This window comes from Parambassis ranga, chromosome 13, assembly GCF_900634625.1.
Source record: "Parambassis ranga chromosome 13, fParRan2.1, whole genome shotgun sequence".
Classification (NCBI taxonomy): Eukaryota; Metazoa; Chordata; class Actinopteri; family Ambassidae; genus Parambassis; species Parambassis ranga.
The window spans coordinates 3,675,978-3,696,323 of NC_041033.1; the positions used below are offsets into that span (position 1 = coordinate 3,675,978).

Consider the following 20,346-nt stretch of genomic DNA (forward strand, 5'->3'; position numbering starts at 1 on the left):
TGAACTAGTTAGCTGTTAGTTGCTAGCTAACTCTGTCCATACAGAGTTATACATGGGAAAATGTACGTGTGTTTTATGTGTGTGTGATGGCTGCATTCAATCACTTAAAATGCAATTAATCCAAGTAATCAGATTACGTTATTCAGACATGTAATCTGTATATTGTACTGAATACTTTTTAAAAGTATCCTTCCTAAGACTGAGTCCTGACATCTTTTAAATCAAGCTAATTGGTTTGAACTACCCAAATGAAAAAAAGTACAAGTAATTGTTCAAAAAAATAAAAAATAAATCAGTTATAAATGAACAGCCTGAAAGTAATCTGTTAAAATAAACAAAGCGTAGCCTGTGGAACAATTAATGATGTTGCTGAGTTAATAACAGTTTACACCATATTTCTCTCTAGTTTGCTTTTCTTCTGTACCCCTGAGATTCCTGCAGATGTTTTCCTCAAGCTGTACTTATGTTATATACAAATGCAACATAGTGTATTATAGAACCTGTCACTGTGGAGTGAAAGGTATAGATCCAGAAAAAAAACTGCTCCAATCTATTACTGCATTAATAGATTACTTTGAGTCAGAGCTGTCTTGGGAAAACAAATCATCTCCCCTACAGTCTCATGTAGGAACAGTCATATGACCTTATACAAAAACAGTTTTGTCAGTTAGTGCAGTTTTGATTGATTATTAGAATAGATATCGTTTGTATGGCTATTCAATATTACATCAGTGGGGTGCTTTCAGAATCAATCACAGGCTGCAGGACTGACTTACTAAATTTGAAACAGTGAGATTAGGTCACAATATTACCAACAATGAAGGTAGCAGTAATGTCATGAACTGGCGAGTCATGAAATTACCAAAATGTCTGGATAGGTTACGCTGCTAGACACACAGACAGACGGACATGCATCCAGTCTCAGACATAAATGACAAGCAAGTAATCCACCCGCCAGTCATTCAGCCAGCCAGCCATGCATGAGGGCTGAGAGCTGTTGTGTATTTGTGTAGAGCACAGTGACTATTGGCGAGCTGTCAGTGACTGAAACACACATCCTGACGTGCAGCAGCCCTCTAAGGCCTCCCCTGGAGTCTGTCAAGAAGAACAAGGGTGTGTGTCTGTGTGTGCGCGTGCACGTTTTTGCATGTGTGTGTCCATCGGTGTGTGCGTCTGTCTGAGTCTGCAGGAGGTAGAAAGGTGTGGGTGTAGATCAATAATAATCAGCAGCAGCAGAACTGGAAGTTCACCCAACAGTGACTCACCTCAAACACACACACACACACACACAAATGCATACATAAATACATGCACAGCAGCACTCAAAAACCAATCCATACACCTTGTGACTCTGCGTTGTAGTCCAAACTACAGTGACAGGCAACACACACACACACACACACAAAACAACCTCAAACTAAAGCGCTTACTCACGCTTTAAAAGCACTGCGTCAAAAACACATTATTCCATTGATTTTCCATACACTCCAGCACCCTCATCTTTTGTCTCCATGCTCCACCTCACCAACCCCTAACCCCGGAATAGCTACACCCCCCTCCCCACCATCTTTACCTTTTCGAAGTGGTCTTGATGATGTCAGAGACTTTCTGTATGTAGTCGGTGGCAAGCACCACAATCTCTTCATCCTCTGAGAAGTTGTCATGGAAAATTCTGTCCAACAAGCGTTTCCAGTGAAGCTGCAGTAACACAATTAATGACAGTGATTTATCCAGACAGCAACACAAAGGGCCTTAAGCACCGACTGTTGTTAAATTACACAGAGCACTTGCTCTTACGGTTTATCTTGCTTTTTAAAATAATAGTACCATCCTTGTAAGGATGAATTTGAAGACCAAAGTCATCATTTTGAAGGGTCAAATGCAGATTAAAAAGAGGGTCCTTTTTTTCCTAATAGTGAAGGGAGGCAACAAGTTGATCCTATACAGCCCCTTATATCTGAATATTCATTGCACCCCCATGACTATTGATTGCTTTTTTGGTAAACTGTAGTATGAACTGCAACTTCAAGGTTGCAACAGACCACAGAAGCAGTACACTGTCACTCAAACAGGACGTCCTTCCTAGATCACAGCTAATATTATTTAACAGATTTAAACAGGAAGAACAACAATGAAATCAACAGACAACAGAAAATGCCTGATCACTGTCTGATCCATACCATCCTCTGACTTTATGACAATATAACATTGAACTGCTTCCATCATAATCACTGCAGCCACTAGAGGGCACTGTTACCTGAAAACATGACTTTATTATGGCTTTTGTGTATTAATGATGCTGGGATTGTACTTTCTACAGGCCTTTGTTTTCTCTGTGCTTGAAGTCTACCTAGAGGAGGCTTTCACATGTTCTTCATCTCATTGTAATTTCCCCTACATGTTTGCTGTTGTTAGCAAAACTTTAGATGCCAGTAGCAACAGACTCTTCACGTTCAAAGTCTTTTGCTGTACATGCAGTATTGGTGAGTATGCAGACTTCCCTGCAAAGCCTTCACGTGGACCTCTGTGTACTCACACAGGTCTAAATCAAGTTGAGCTAGACTTGGAGTGAGCCGGCTTGACGAATCCCAAATTGCTATCAGATAAACCCCTGCCTCAGCCTCTCTGTAGGTTCACATTAAAGTGTGGGTATTTGTTTGCATTATTTGGCACTTTATCCACAAGGAAACACTGCATTTGATAGATTTTATGATGAAGCAATACTTGTTTATCATAGAGAAATGTAAGGGCTTTACAACTATCATCATGATAATAAAAATCAACAGTGCAAAAAACACCAGAGGCATACGGACTAAAAAAAGCTGATGTAATGTTGATCTATACGTGAATCCATTTTTACCACTTAAGGCCTCTTAAAGTTTAAACTGATGTAGCAGATAAAAACAAATCAACTCTACAAGTGTCTTTATGTGGATCACTTTAGATATTTGCTAAAAGAGAAATTATGTGTATTGGCTGTGATCAATAACATATGCTAATCAGTGATATTTGTCTGTGATCTTGCAGTGTGTTCATTTATATATATCACAGTCTGCTTTCGGTTGCATTACAAACATATCGTACGTCTGAGAGTTTCACACAGAGTACAGTGTGCTATTAAAAACCGATCACTGTGGTCTCTCCTTGAACTGAACCTGGTACAGGTCCAGTGGAATGGCTGTGAATAGTGATGATGTTTTAAAGTAGGTGCTCAGTAAAGAGCAGTGCACCTCTAATGGCTCCCACGACTTAATCTTGTGGCATAAGTTACCATGGCGATGGAAACAGATTAATGGACTTTAACAGACTTTGCTAACCAGTTTAACTCACTCACAACAGGATGCTGCTGGAGGTAAGATAACATTAGGCAAACCATTAGTTACAAAACCCTGAAGCCATTTAGCAGCCTCCTGTCCTCCTCTGGTTGATTCTCCGTATCCTAATCTGGATCATTCCATGAGTCTCATTCTTCTTGTCAGCATCTCTCACTCCTTTTTTCACAGTCATGTTCATGCTGTGCATGTTCGTGTAGTTAGATTTTTTCTTTAAAAAAAAAAATCAAACTCTTGATTATCCTCCTGGTACATGCCCAGTTTCCTTCTCTTCATCTGTTCCTCCCTCCGCCATGAAACATCTTGAGGGTTCTCTTGTCACAATGCTTCAGAGAAGAGCCTCCACCCTTTTCTCTCTCTCTCTCTCTCTCTCTCCCTCCCTCTCTCCCTCCCTCTATCATTTCCAGCACCCCCCAATGTCTCCTTCTTTTCTCTCTACCTGCTTCTTTCATTCCGTCCCTCAATCTGCTCGTCTACCCCTGCAGGGCGGACAGCTTTTGTGAGTCACTGAGGCCTGTGTGTGTGTGTGTCTGTATGTAATGCTTCACTGCTCCCTCTTTCCCCCTAACACGCACACACACACACACACACACACACACACACACTCCTTCCTGCATGCCACACTACTTAAAATGCTCAGTTGGAGTTCAAATCTTAATCCATCACGTCTGCTTCTACCTAAAATGCATGTGCATACACACATAGCTGTAACTGATCAGTGTGTGTGTGTGATTGTGTGTGTGTGTGTGTAGTACTCACACTGGGAGCAATGCGCTGTAGCTGCCTGAGGGTAATGCGGTTATACATAGTGCTGATGTCCTTTCTTTGGTCATCATATTCTGACACAGTGATCTGAGGAAAGAGAGAGGAGATTTTGCTCAATGCTGCGCACGCACACGCTCATGAGCACAAACACACACACGTGCACGCGCTCAATCAGCTCACGTTGGCCAGACGGGTCTCCAGCTGAATAATTTCCTTGGACTTCTGCGTGGCGTTGTGAGCACCCAGCATGCTCAGTAAGCGCTCCATCAGGGCCTTATACGCCGCCAGGATCTGAGAGACGAGCAAAGTGACATCAGCGCTAACAGACAGGAGGCGCTGCTGCGACATCATCAGTAATAGGCGGTGACGGGGAGGTGACATGTGGCAAAGTGGACAGGATAACAAAAGCACAGCGGGTGACAGAGGAAAACAGGTGGATTGATGAAGAAGAGCGAAAAGAAGAGTCAATAGGACAGACGAAGGGAGGAGGAGGAGGAGGATGACAGGAGGAGGGTCGGATCCAAGGAAGAAAGAGGAGGACACCAAAAGGAAATCAATGAGGAAGAGGAAGTAAAACATGATGTGGATGGAAGGCGAGAAAAAGCATGGAGGAGGTCAAACAGGAAGTTAAGGCATAGAAGGAGAAATGAGTTAGTGAGTGGAAAAAGAAAAAAGAACCTTCACACTGTCTTCATCCTGCCCCAGGTACAGACTCCTTTCAGGCAATGTGAGTCCTTCTTGATCAATCTGTACACACACACACACACACACACACATATAAAGTCAGATGCTAATTACATTTCTGCTGCTGTGCAAACATATATATGGCACACACTAGATGCAAATTCACAGGGTCTGTTATTATTTTAATACTCTGTAATAATGCTAACATTTACAGATCATTCATCACACTGTATGCTAAACATTTGAATTATTTATAACATTTAATAAATAATTCACACACAGTTATTCCTCCTTTATTAAATCTTCGTTATTGGCCAACGACTGTTAGTCCGCTTTAATATCTATACTGTCTTATGAATTTCAAAGTGTGTTGACAAAGGTCAGAGATGATGCTAATATGTTTTTTGTTTGACTACAGTTATTAGAAATCAACGTACATCACGGCACGTTCAAACGATGGTACTACTGGCAATGCAATGAATTTGACGACATTTTGGTCCCAGATCTGGGTGTAGTAAAGCTTCCCTGTGATCTCTTCTTTTGAAAAATACACATTTTTGTGTGAGAATGTCTAAAGATGTGTGGCTTTTGAAAAGTGTCCAATATGTAGCTTAGCGACAGGATCAGTCCCATAGCTGCTGCTAGTCTCCTAAAGGGGTCAGTAGTGAAAAAGCCCAGGTGATACAGTAATTAACTCTTGACAATTCTTGCCTATAGTATCTTGGACCTTGTAATCAACCATGTGACCCATGTTTGGGACCTTCTTCACAGGACAAAGGTGCATTTAGCTTAACATTTGTGTGATGCTTCTGAACTGACTGGAAATCAATGCCCAGGCCTCAAACATTAGAATGCCCTTTAAAACACACATCATACTTTCAAATGTTAGCTCTGCTCTCACCCTGATGGCGTTCCTCGAGGAGTTTTTGTCATCCACATTGACAGTAAGGGAGAAGAAAACAGCAGTGCTGTACACCCCCTGAGTCCTGTAGAGCAGCTCATTGAAATCCGGCCTTTGTGGGGCGCCCTCCCTCTCCCACCCAGCAGCACCGGGAGGAGCCCCAACTAGGTCCCACCCTCCGCAGCTGTCCAACACCTCTGTCATTGGGTCAGACCCCAACTTGTCAATCTCCTGGATGTTGACGCAGGATCGATAGAACTCCTTGACCTTGCGCTCTGCAGAGTTGAGCCCATTCCTCCGGATTGGCTCCAGCAGGAGGTGCTGTAGTTTCTCCTCGTTGTGTTCTCCTATAGCTGTGATTATGCCATAGCTGAGCTTGTCCTCTGGGATACCGTGGCGTCTCAGCCAACCACCACAGGCGAAGGAATAGAAGTCCTGGCAAGGCTGGATTGTTGGGTCAATATTGGCCTGAACGAAGCGAGCTGCTCGCAGCAGGGAGCGTTTGCGCTGGCAGTCCTGTCTGCACTGAGGGTCCTGCTGGGCATCCAGTGAAATGTACTTGAGTGCCAGCATGCTTCCCAAGATGACGCACATGCCTGCTGCGAACACCAGCGCAGACAGAAGGCAGATCTCTCTCCGGCTCCATCGAGGAAGACCACCGCTGCTGCTGGTGCTGCCCTGATCTCTGTTTCGACCATTTGACCAGGTGCCTCCCCTACTCCGCCCCATATGACGGTCCAGGCTGCCACCTAGATGAAGAGTCATGCCGTTGCTTAGGATATCACTGCTGTAGCGACCGCCATACTTTACCTGCTGGAACTCATCATAGTGTGCAGTTAGCGAGTATGTCTTCTCCATGGCAAAGTAGGTATTTCTAGGTAAGAGGTGGCAGAAGCGTTTAGGATGAAAGGGAGAAAAAAGGGGAGTATTTCAGTCTTCAGAGTGTCATGACTGCTTCTGCTGAGACAAAAGGGAGAATTCCTACTACAAGGCAAATCACCAAAGTGATGTCAAAATCCTGTTGGCCTTCTTTAGGCAAACTCCCCTTTATTCTTTCAAGTCAAAAGCTGACAGAGCCGGGGACTCTCATTGTGCATGAGGAATCTCTCGGGTCTTGTTCTCCCTCTCTCTCATCCTCTTTCTCTCTGCTCCTTTTCCATTTGTTCTCCTCTCCTCCCTCACTCCAACTGGTTACAGGTCACCTGCCAATAAAAATAGAAATGAGACAGAGGGCTGTAAGTCAAGGAAGAGATGGGAAGTTGAATCCACGATTAAGAACATCAAAGAATGACAAAATAGTGTCTCTTTTGCCACGCTGTTTCCCACTTTGTGAACCTCTGTATGCTTGCTAAAGCTGTTGGATTGATTGGTTGTAGTCATCCCTCAGTGAGACGATGTCCACTGTGTGATTCGCAGTTTTGGACAGATCAATAGGAAGAGCTGAGCATCAGCTGGGCATGGAGGAGTGTGGCAATCACCATAACTCAGCTGGTGTCAGTCCATGATGTGAACTTTATGTTACTACAGAAGGATAAATAGTTTCTTTCTCACCCAACACACACACATACACATACAGTAGACCATCATTACACTTCTGTTTTGGGACACTTTAAAGGGCATTTTCAGTAACATGACAGCTATGCATTTTTTTACTCACATCCCTGTCAGGTCTCCACTTAACATTATTTTAGCGTGACTAACAAAAGGACCAACAGAATGTCCCCTGTTCCTGACTGTGTTGAGATCTATTGTTGGATATGTACACCCAAGCACACACAAGAAATAACAAGCAGTTACATGACAAGCAGCTGCCAAAGTAGGAACCATATGCTAAATATTGGACATCCATACTGACAAAAAATACAGTTTCTTAACAAAAAGGCGCACAACACCCTGGTCTCACTGCATGATTCTCTTTTTCTTCTGCTGCATTCTTCATGTAGCCTCTGAGCAATATCACAGGCATTTAGACAGAGAGATTGCCTGATAAATGTTTTTTGGATGTTGTCCCGATGTGAGTTTCCAAGCCTGTATGTAAGAGCGTGAGTGTGTTTTCAGCAGTCTACGGGCTAGGCGCAAGTGAACTTGCTGAAAGCTGTGAAGGCGATCTGTGAAAATTGATCCCTGTTATCTCCACTGAGAATAGCAAACTTCAGCAGCGATGCCCTAAACAAGCTTTCCCCTCTCCTTATATGAAAGTGCTGTATATAGATAAGACCGAGAAAAAGGAGAGAAAGAATAAGATGTTTTAATGTTTAGAAGTAAACAGATTTGAGGCGTAGTATTGCGACTCCATGTACGAACAGCAGACGGTGAGTGGGTTTAAGGGTTGTAGTGGGAATAGGGAGGGGACACAGAAAAGAAAACAGGTAAACGAATGCATGTGGGTGGTGCAGAGATAAAATTCCTTTCTACCACTGCAGTGATCTGAAGTCCCAGTCCCAGTAGTGATAACTCCGGCTTGTTTATATGTCCCAACAAACACAACTGCTTGGCAATGACAGTGCCGCCAGCCAGGGATTTCACCAGCAACATTATGAGTCATGTTTAGTGTAGTAGTGACCCTTCTCATTAGCAAGGCAGTAAAAACCACCTCATGAGGTCTTAATTAAAACTGTACTAAATTAATTGTATGAATGATGGCATAAATAATGTGTGCTTCATGGTTATTTACCATTACATTCTTCACTATTACATTCTAGCAAACCATTTTACAAACTATGACACGTGGTTTAAGACATCAAATGATGCAGTGCAGACTTTTTAATTGAAGTTTGAAAACAGGATTTACAGAGCAACACCATTCAAGCTATATTTTGATTATTTACCTATTCTCTTTTAGCTCTGTTTTTGGGCTCTACTAACCCCTGCTAGAAACATCTGGCAATCTGAACCACCAAATCGTTCCGTATGTCTGCTCTTCAGCACTTTTTCTGCTATAAAGCTAACTTTTCTGGCTACAACTGACACAGCTACACAGACACTGATGAGAATGAACCAAAAACAGTACTGTTTTATCTCATAACTTTTGTTTCCCCCTCCTTTCATGTTGTTTTCATGTGAAATATTGGTTAGAGTTTCTTTAAAACACATTGGCATCATGTTGAACTATCGCATAGAAGCTGTTTATAGTCACTGTTTGTTTGGCTGCACTAAATATGACGGCACAAATTTGACATAGTAATACAGTAAATACAAAATGAGTTAATTGGTTATAGTATTTGATTGGAATGTGTTGTTATTAGTAATGATACACATTATTGCTGCATCTTCCTGACACTAAATTAGCAGGGCAGGGCTGGGTCCAAACATATCTACAATCCAACATGCTCATCCTCTTCACATTGTGACTGGGCAGCTGTGCAGACATGAAAAATGAGCCAGTGCTTCTCTATTTCTGTCACTTTCCACCAGGAATTCCTTCCAGGAGACACATCGTACACCATTATCTCTATATTTAAATCAAATGATGATGGCTAAATGAATAATGAGGCTGTAAACATGTTCTTTTAGTGTGAGCTTGGTGGACGGACCAGCTGCAGAACAGGTTTACTTCAATGTTTTCAAAGGCTGCCTCACCAGCGTGCATTGTACATGACATTCTACAACCTGTTATAGTATACAAATACATGTATAATCCTGGCATCCCAGATTACTACTCCGTCTGCTGATAGAGATGTCACCGCTCGAGTAACACGTCGAGCGGTTGAATTGTAGGTGATAGTGTGAACCTCTTGCACTTTACACTCTTCTAATGCAGCTCATGTCTGACAGATGAGCAGTGCAGTGCAGACCTGCACAGGCATGCAAAAGTGAGAGAGAATGGGAGAAAAAAACTGGGGGAAAGTCAAGGGTACTGTCTCTGAGAGGTGTCATTATCAATCCAGCTTATCATCCATCAATCTTCTGCTTTGTTACACACACACACACACACACACTATTAGAAACATGTTAGATCAAGGAAGCTGTATCTGCTCAGTATTAGCCTCTTCATGAGCACCTTTTTATTTGTATGTGCGTAATTGCATTACAAAACATGCAACATTCAGTCTTTAAATGCATCTTTTCTCTGACTAATACATTTCTGTGTATAATGCTCCTTAAGCATTATAATAAATTATGATACACAAATGCTCACACACACACACACACACACACACACACACTGAGTGGACATCCAGCTAATGGATTGATTCTTGCGGATACCATCGCAGAGAACGGCATGTGTGATAAATGGCTATTTACAGAACATGACAGGGTCTAATATCTGAGAGTTGTACTAATGCTGCTGTGCACACACACACACCCTCTCTTACTTTCACACACTTGCACTGGCACTTAAAATGCACCAGAAACACACCCCTGTTGATGCATAGCACCTTGTCAGTTGTCAAACACCTACCATACATTTTTCAAGCATAATACAGTTAAATTGGCTAAAAGTGTGGTTTGGGGACCTCTAGGTGGCCTTAAGGGTGCTATCAATGGGACAAACAACATTTGGCATCATTGTAGTGACTGTGTTATGACTTGTATCAGAGGCGCATACTTCAAAGGCTTCTCTAACCACTAATAATAAATCTTCAGCGAAGATCAATAGCTAATCAATATGCAGAGACCTCTGGTGTTTCAGGTTCACTTCACTGTTATAAGGGCTCTGCTGATGGATCAGAGTCATCCCTAATATAGGGCCTGTAAAAAATCTGCCATGCACAAACTGCTCAAGTGTTTTTTAACGGGGTTTTATCATACAACCGGTAGTAGTGTGAAGCAAACGAATGAATGAATTAAAAGTGTTGCTTTACTTGTACAAATGTATTCCCAGAAAGTGTCGATACAAGGAAAGCAATGTGTGTTAGCGTGAGCTGTACTGAGACAGACTTTGTATGCTTTGGGAGTTAGCACGTCAACACATCTAAATTGTTCCCAGTGGTCTGATGAGTATCTGTTGCCAGTGAGATGACCCGTCACCTGGGGTAAACATCGGCTGAAAGCACGCCACAAAAATAAGCTGTTAATACTAAATCTACCAGTATCACTCAGAAAAAAAATGTTACCACTTAGCAAATATGTAACCTCTGCTACCCTCACGTTCATCTCCTCACATCCTGACATGTATGCATAAATCACGTTGAGGCACTGAAGGTCCTCACAACAATCTCCATTTTTCCCCTTGCTGCAAAGCCTGACCTAACATTTACTCAGAGCACCGCCCCCCCTCCTTTACTTTGGTTTGTGATGATATTCAGTGGTACCCAGAAATAACAGCTTAGTGGCAAACCTTCTGCTTTTATCTTCTCTCAGCAAGTTACGTCACCTGAAAGCCTTCTATATATGGGTTTATTATCCGCTAATCAAAGTGGTCACAGAGGCTGCCCCTAAAGCTTCACGGCTCTCAGAGGGTTCAGCGTGAGAGTCAGCCCCCTCGAGCCTTATCATCGGTCGCCAGAGGCTGCAGTAGAGTGCCACGGTGCATTTGTAAGGGCTACACATTTGGACACACAGCTCAAGGGTCCTGTAGAGTAACGGGAGACACTTCTTAGACTTGTACCCAAGCAGAAATGCTTTTGTGCTGCTATTAAAAACTATTTAAGGGCTGTGTGTGTGTGTGTCTGTGTGTGTGTAGATGTCCTGCATCAGCAATGTTAGAGAACTTTTTGGGAGCACAGTGGAATCTTTATTGTTATTGTATTAATAAAACAGAAGGAAGTCATTCTAAAGAATAATTACTGGGCTGTTGAACAACCTCCCTCCCTTAGCTGTTGCTGTCGAGCACACACACTGGTGTAAATCCATCACATACTGTAACTCTTAATGACTTTCCTGGCTCAATCGCTAGTTGGAGCAGTATGTCAAACTACAATGCAAATATCAGACTTCCATCCACAAGTGTATGTTGACAAACCTTCATCCCTCTTCATTAAAACTACACTGGGTGGCCACTTTGACAAGCTTCTCCAACCACAAACTTTGTAATCTAATTCAACTAAAAGCATCTTCTAAGGATTGTGTTATGTGCCAAATGTAACATTTGGTTTTGAATCCCGTTTTGCGCACTGAAATTGTTTTAGTTTTTTTAAAGGAATCCTCTTCAGGACAGAAAAATGTCTCCTCTGCTGTAATAGATGGGGCTGACGAAGCCCTGTAAGCAGGGTGAAGACATCAGACTTACAGTGATACAACAATCCAAACTTTATTCAAACTCGCTGTGCGTAAAGGCGCAAATTCAGCTGCTGTCGGTGCGCAAACTAACACACAAATTGGATTTAGGCCAACTTTTACGCTCCTTACTCACATTTGTGTTGAATTTCCAGTGTCAGACAGACAGGCTTCATTCTGTCTGATAAAACGTCACAAAAAGGCGCAAACAAGCGAGAAAGTTACAACAGAAGTTTACCTGAATGATAAAAGCAGATTCATTCAGCTGAGGTTAATACACATCAGTGATCAGCAGTAAGTTCCAGAAAAAGCCTTATCAGTGGTAATCACTAAAACTTCTGGACTCGCTCACGGGGATATCGTGGAATAAGAGACCATGTGCGCGGAGAAACGAGGATGAGACGCCGCTCATCAATGGGTGCGCTGCTTTAGACGTGACTCCCAAGTTAATCTGTGACAGTCCCTCTCGTTTATCTTCTCTTTCATTCATTCAAAGCGACACCAAATTATCACAGCCGGCATCGTGAAATTGCTCAGCGTGCCATGCCATATTCATATAGTTTGCGCTGGCAGCTGGAAAACCAGCTGTAGTCGTTCCGCTGATGGAGGAGTGGATATGGAAACTTACCTGTTGTGAGTGAATTCAAATCCAGACTAATGTGTCACAAAATGTATTTGCAGTGAAGGAAAAGGGAGGAAATCCACTCCAATGAAGGTCCAGCTGGATTATCCGAACCCCCTCCGGAGATCGGGACACACCGGGATCCGCACTGCTTTCTGCCGCCGCTGCAGCGCACAGCCTCCGATGTATGGGAGAGAGAGAGAGAGCCTGAGTGAGAGAGAGAGAGAGAGAGAGAGAGAGAGGAGGGGGGTCTTACTTTAATAAGGCACATAGACACTCGTGCACACTCAGCCATAAATAGATTGTCATCATTTAAAAAATATATTTTCTTCTTGGTTACACACTTCATTTTTATACATATACAAATAACTTAATACACTTATTTTTTCCATTATTGATGTGTTTGTTGCACTTGAAGTGGACACTTTTCTCCTCAATGGGGCATCAAAACAGTTGAGAAGAAGAAAGCAGCCTCTGCTGACTCATGCATTCGCGCACAGTTCCACCCACATTAAAATGATTTCATCTGAACGAGCTGAGCGCAACAACAGACCTCCTGCACACACACACACACAGTGCACGGACACTGCTGTAATATTAATCGCAACTAAAGCCCCCCCCCCCTCTTATTGTGCCTAGAAAAGGCTTTGAATTAAATCTGCACAGTCCCACCAACTCACCAAGGACCGAACATCAACTCATTCCCAAATGAGCGCGTCTATTCCGCTGATTGATGTCACTGGGCCGCAGCAGTTTGCGCACCACCCCACATCACAAAGTCTGTTTTCATAAATCTTACGCTCTAAACAACCGCTAAACATTAGCGCCATAGAAACATTCATCTCCATGTGGCCAGAAAGTCGCACAAACCAAACTAATCAAACCAAAAGGTCGACTAATGCTATTATGCAAATCAGCTGAGTAACTAACTGGCCATTTCATTACCCAGATTGTGCAATGAGAGAGAGGAGGGAAGAGAATTGGTAGATTTCTGAGCCTGGAACCACAATTCTATTATTTTCTGACCTTTTGAGTGTTTACTTATTAACAAAACAGAAAATGCTCAATAGAAGAGGCCATTTTTCACTAGTGCACTAAATTAGAAAGGATGACAAAAGAATACATAAAATAATATGAAAGAAAAGCAAGAAAGCCAAAACTGACTTTAAAATATAAGAAATAGGATATGTAATAAAGAAGAGCTTCACTGTGGAAAAGTCCACGAACATGCAGTGATTATTAGATAAAGGAAACTTTAAAGGGGCACAAACTTAATCTTAAACTAATTTGTTGCCTAATTGAAGTATTGACTGAACAAAGTAGCAGTCCCAACAGAATTTACATCTAATGACCTTTTTAAAGATTTTAAAGCCCTCTGACCATCAACCCAACTCCTGGTCAATCCAAGTACATGATATGTACAGTACATCAGTTGCAAATGTAGTAGACGGCAACATTAAGACTTCAAACTTTATAACCAAAAACAGACCAGACAGTAAGACACTAAAGTCGCTAAAGTAAAAAGTTATTTGCAAACCCGGCAATACCATAACTTAACAGTGGGTGAAACTTTGACTTCTGAGTCAAAGTCTGCCACATTGCATCCCAACCTCACCCTCCTCCTACACTTCATCAGATGATGACGGGCAACGTGATCATATGTGACGTTAACATAAATGCATGTGTGGTAACGGATGTGTTATCAACCAAAACTTTCATGAGGACGTGTTAATAATGTCAGCTCAAATCAGATTAGTGATTACTCCTGCAAACCATATTTTCAGACTTCAATTTATCTATGGGATTAATAAAGTCTGCTATGTCCATTCATGTACACGGTCAGTGGGTTTGGTTGGTTATCAACCACAGCCAGCTGTTTTCAGTGGTGCTGGTACTACAGACACTAGCCCATGAACATAGGTTAGCATTTAGCTGTCCACTGGTTATGGTGGAGACCAATACAGAGATAAAGTGAATGGATGATAGGTAGACTCCTTTTTGCTAACACATTAACTACATGATCTTTAGAGGGTAACAATACTGCTTCATTACCTCCTAGTGGCCAAAACCGCACTTAATGCAGGTTTGAATTATTGTGAGGACATTTCAGTGATTCATAGTCCTGCAGTATATCTATACACAGTAATAATGGTTAACCTTGTATAATCACTGGGAGTTCTAAAGACTTGACCTCATGCTAGATGTTGATGCTTATGCAATCAGTCTGCTTTTTGATTATATTACTATATTATTGGTTTATCACCTTTTAGGACTCCTACGCTTAAGTTGGTTAAGTTGGACAAAACTCAAAAAATGTTGTATCTTTTATTTAAAAAAAAGGAAAGAAAGAAGACACAGACCTTAATGATCTCTGACTTTTTGCACTCCTTTTCATTCAGCTGGATTGCGAACATCTTTCTACTGAGTATTTCATTTCTTTCCTCTTATATATGTGATTTCCTCAGCTGATTTACCTTTAGCTCAAGGCCGTCCCATCCCACTCCCCCGTCCCCCTCCCTCCACCAGTCCTGCGCTCATTTCACTAACAGGTAACAACAGTGAGGGAAAGCAGGCACACTGGCCTATAATTCGGCTCAGTGAAGCAGTGGATTTTGGTTCATCTGTCAACCCACACAGAAGCAGGACACTTGGCAAAATTATGCCACAACACTCACGTCCTACAGACCCAGAATTATAACAAGTGGCCCAGCAGACAGGAGAGAGGAGGGACAAGAGGGAGGGAGTGTGGGGGAGGGATGGGGGCAGCCAGGGGACTTTGATGATGAGCAGATGAGCTGGGATCAGTGTCGGAGTTTGAGGAAGAGGAGGGGTGGGAGTGTATGGATGAGTGGCGTTCCGGTCCCTCAGCACTTTGATTCATCCTCATTTTATATTAGGGAGTTATTTACACACCTGCTGCCACGGGGACAGAGGAGGAAACTCACTCTCTTCTGTCTGCGCGGGCACACACACACACACACACACGCAGCATCTGTGCTAACTTCCCCAGAACGTTTCCTCATGACAATAATCGAAGCGTCTATACGAACTGCAGCCTGCAACTCTATTTTGGAGCATCTAAAAATATCCTTTTTGTCCTGGTTCACTTGATTCATCAAGGTCCCAGATGAAGCAGTCATGCCACAAAGGAAGTTAATTCAGAGAGTGAAGCTAATACTTAAATGTTCTACTGTACAGAAGTTAGCTGATTTCTCAGGAATATATCAGCCAACATGATAAATACTCCACCTTCCTCCTGGATGGGTGTAATAGAATTAGATTGTTAGCCTCCAGGTAGCTCACCAGTTTAAGATGGATGGAGCAGCTTTGCCTAAAAGGTACAACAACTTAGATAAGAGACGAGTGGAGGATGAGGGGAGGTTTTTTTTTCCTCCTGTCTGCTCAGCACCTGAGCCTGACCCCACCCCATGTGTCCACCCCCTACATCTTCCACTCAGACAGACTAATGGGGAGCTGGGAGCACCATTTATATTCTTTGGCCCCCTGCCGACACCCCACCTCAGCTGTCTGATAGGCCGACTCTGCCCCCCGGAGGAGTTAAATAGATGTGTGTGTGTGTGTGTGTGTTCTTGTACTTGTGTTCTTTTTGGGAACAATGAGTATGATGTGAACATGAGTAGTGACTCAGGAGTGTATACAGGAAGTGTTACTGAGTTTCTCCCAAATAACTCTCAACCAACAATTATAGAGACTATAACTAAAAATTGGGATGACCACCACTTTACCTTATGTGCTGTTCAAAAACCAGCTGATCAGTTGCACATCTATTGACTTATTAATTTAATTGTTACCTACTGACTCATCAAAGACTGTCCACACTTTATTGTAATATTCATGTAGCCTGCAGTGTAGTATCTGTTCATGGCTGCTGCTGATGCTATATATGCTAAATGCGGATGCTGGATCTAGAGAGTGTGTTTAATAGTTGATTTACAAGAGAAGATGCTGGAAAAGACTCCAGATAACTCAAGAGGGCACTACAAAAAACTGAAGGAGGCTCTGAAGACAGGAAACAAGAATCAGAATGTTGCAGCGGCAAACATGGAAAATCAGGTAACTGGTCACCATTGAAGGAGGTAGAAGGAGCTGCTGGAGCTGGAGTGAGCTCATACTGAGCCTGATGGGCAGATGGATTGCAGGTGTGGACAATCAACCAGGAAAGGAGGGGCGGAGAAGGGAGGAGGAGCCGCCTAGGGATCTCTCTCTCTCTCTCTCTCACACACACACACACACACACACACACACACACTCAGTCACACACACAGAATACAGAGGGGAAGGAAAAACAGACAAGAACAAGAGTACTGAGAGTTTATTGAACATCAGTGACCAGATTGGTTCCCAACTCTTTACCGTACTCATGGTATGTCCTGTAATATACCAGTTTTCTGTTTAGAGAACATATGAAGCATTTGTTTGTTTGTGCTAACTTATCATCACAGTGAGAAATGAGTCGGCGTCACAAAGACTATATAGAGAGGAGGTTGTGGTGGATGAAAGTGTTGAAGGCTATATTGGACAGACAGAGAGGAGGTGTGGGAACTGCAAGGTGGGTCATGTGTTAGTTATATATTTTTAAATGGGATATTTCTGTGCATGTGAGGATTAAGAAGTAAGACAAGAACTGTTCTTGTTGTTTATAAAGGCCATTGAAGACGACCTTAGTGTGTAAATTTACACTGACAGATGGTGTTCAGGTATGTTATTCTAAACTAAATTTTTTTATTTTTTTATAATCCCAGAGGGAAATTGCTTTTAAGGCTGCTGCCAAGCAGTGTCTTACAATGACCAGCAAGGCACGCCACACCAGTGAGTACACTGGAGGCTATGCGGTGCGGGTAAAGTGTCTTGCCCAAGGACACACAACAATGACTAGGGAGGAGTTGGGATCGAGGATCGTGGTAACTATGTAGTGACATTAAGCACAAACCATATTACAGAGGATTAGGTTTTATTGAACATTCACACAAACACAGATTATTTTGCAGCTCACCGCCTGTCATTCCCATTCCCTGCAGCTGAATTCAGATTCAGTTCTCCAACTCGGCATAAGTGCCAGATGAACATCCTCAGCTTTTGCACTGTAGCTCATCGCATGTTCAATAGCCTTGAAACTGGTGTCATAGAAAAATATGTATAATCCAAGCCTCTTTGGAGAAAAAGAAAAGTGATATTGGTATTTAACACCCTCAGAGAAAAAAACGTAACCTTTAGTTTCAAAGCTAACACTTAACCCATACTTTCCATGTCATATGTGTGAATGCTTGTAGTCCCTCCAGGGTGAATCTAAGTGTTTCCTTTGACACTTCGACCTTTCCTTTTCTGCTCATGTGGGGCCAAGAATAAGGATTAAAGCCAAGAAATATACACACTCTCCAGAGGATGAACCCTTAATGTGTCCGACGATCCATGTGTCTTCCTCTTTCACCTCCACCCACCAGACCAAAATCACACAACACATATCAGCATAATCTTGTAAATCAGATTACCATGAGATCTGCTGAGCACATTCATGCCCCCAGGGAGATTTGAAAATGCAGCACATAAGTTTCAATAGTGCCTGCGTGTCGGCATATTTATGCAATATATAACCAGAACGTGATGTGTTTGAGCAGCCAGGTTCCATTTAGTCCACTGAATTTAAAATGGAGTTTTGAAAGTGTCTTTTTTCCCCCTTCATGATAAAGAATTCCTTGCAGAATTTTAGATTAAAATTAGCTTATTTTTTTGTTATGAAAGCCTTTTTGAAACACTGGAAAAAAAACCTTTCTGATTTAATTAAATTGAAACCGAATTCTCATCTAAATGTCTGTGTGCTTGTTCATGTTTGTGTGTGTGCCAGCATATCGAGCCAGACGTCTCCGTGACTGATAAAAATTGAAATAAACCATAATGAAGACAGACAAGAACTTGGCTCTGGCTTCCTCTTCCTCAGCTTTCTTCTTCCCGTCATGTTTTTTTTTTTTTTTTGTCTCCATCTTTCTCTTCCTCGTTCTTTTATATATTTCTCCTGCTTTCTGGATCCCAGATTGTGCAGCTGGTGACAACAGGGGTCAATTATTTTTTCACATTAAAAAAGAAAAAAAAAAAAAAAGGAAAAGACTTCCAGGAGACATAAATTAAATAATTAATTCAATGGTTGACTTGTGTGGGCTTTCTTCCCAGGAGAAGCTAACTTTTGCTTAAATAACTAAAAAATGAGAAAACTTGTTTACAGAATTCCCCGTTGTCCCCCTCAAGGGTCTCTGGGAATCATTGAACTGCAGTTGAAGAACTACTGCCATAAACAACCTGTGTCCCACGAGTCACGCCTGCGACATTCAATAATTGCTTAATTAATATCTTTTTTTTTCTTGACAAACTCTTCTGAATACTTCTGAATGTTGTGCAGTGCTAAACTTAAAAACACACACAGATGTCTGTCTTATTTTTCCCCGCACACACTTACATGCAATTAAATTCACAAGGACTAATGAAGAGAGCAACAAACATGTCTCTGTGGAGCCCCGCTGTGCTCATAGACTGAAGGCCTCTATATAAAACTAATAACAACGTCCTTTCATTTGCCCCCTCCCCAGTCGTCCCTCTTCTTCCTCGTTTTTTTTTACTTTTTTAGTCTCAAGTGTCAGAAACCCCATTACAGTAATTAAGTCAGCGGACCCTCAAAGAGCTCTCCTTCAAACAGCCAGGGAGAGAGGGAAGCATGGAGGGGGAGAGATATGGTTAGAAGGAGAGAGATGGATGGAGAGAGCTTGACGGCTCTGATGGAGGGAAGGAGAAATGAAGGGGTGGATGAGAGAGGAGGAAGAGGAGGAGGAGGAGGAGGAGGAGGAGGCAGAACAAACAGACTGCACAACACAGAAAAATGCAGAAAATCACAGCGAGCAACTTTAAGGTGTTCATGTAGCCTTTTTACTTCAGTAAATCTGCAACACATTCATTTGGAGATGTGGCTGTAATTAGTATAAACAAATGTGACAATTTTCCAGATGAATTGCAGCCTCCGTTTTTTACAATGAACGCCACTGATTGCTTAATGGCTTTATAAGGCGCCCTCCTTTATTCATCTGTGGGATTCTTCTGAAGTTCCCTGATATGGTGATAAAGCATCACTTTTACTGCTAATTGTTCAAAAGTATCCCATTAGATTTTTAACTTTAAATTCAAAATTCTACCTATTCTTACCCTTTTCATGCCATCTGTTCATTTTCTGAATTATCTAACACTCTTCTGACAGTTTTCTACCACTACATTAGTATAGAGGATTGAAGCACTTGTAGAGTTTCTTGAAGACGTTTCGCTGCTGATCCAAGCAGCTTCATCTGTTCATCAACTGTTTGGTGAGGAAACATGGTTTATATGAGGTGGAGGACCTCAGTGGGTCTGTGTGAAACTCATAAACAATAGCACTAAATGTCTCCATACTTACCTGTGTTGGTCTGACTGACTGTGTCTACATTTAGTCAAGAATATATTCCCTGTGTTTAACAGAACGTTTGGTCATATTTCTCTAACGTATTCAATCATTGGACTGATAAAGCTGCAAAAATCCATGTCAAGAGCCAGGGGGGTTGTGGTAGTGCTGCTGACCTTTGTGAGTAAGACAGTTATGGCCGATATCATCTGATGGGACTGATACAGGTCTGTGTTAGGAAACAACATGCTATACTTTGATATAGAAGTCCAGGGTTTGAGTCCCCCTGACACCGTGCGCTGTTTTGTTTTCACCTGCTGTTAAGTTTTTATTTTTATTGCATGTGGTGCAATCATAAAAAAAATACTGGAAATGTTACATGGTCATCAAGGATGGCCAGAATGTCACATCTGAGCCTTTGGCAAACGTCAGATCTGCAGATTCAACA

The 20,346-nt window shown here is 42.2% G+C and overlaps 2 protein-coding genes across 7 annotated transcripts in view; one reads left to right on the forward strand and one right to left on the reverse strand.

Annotated features, from left to right (window-relative positions):
- Window positions 1-12,603, reverse strand: part of ecel1 (endothelin converting enzyme-like 1) — a 38,970-nt gene extending 26,367 nt beyond the window's left edge. Inside the window, exons 1-6 of the mRNA XM_028420300.1 lie at window positions 12,470-12,603; window positions 5,683-6,884; window positions 4,776-4,844; window positions 4,278-4,388; window positions 4,092-4,184; window positions 1,574-1,698 (exon numbers count right to left, since the gene is read on the reverse strand). Of these exons, the coding sequence (XP_028276101.1) occupies window positions 1,574-1,698; window positions 4,092-4,184; window positions 4,278-4,388; window positions 4,776-4,844; window positions 5,683-6,540 (1,256 nt within the window). The 5' untranslated portion in view covers window positions 6,541-6,884; window positions 12,470-12,603. The remainder of the gene's footprint in view (window positions 1-1,573; window positions 1,699-4,091; window positions 4,185-4,277; window positions 4,389-4,775; window positions 4,845-5,682; window positions 6,885-12,469) is intronic.
- Window positions 1-20,346, forward strand: part of ccdc150 (coiled-coil domain containing 150) — a 64,823-nt gene that overhangs the window by 37,533 nt on the left and 6,944 nt on the right. The window lies entirely within an intron of this gene.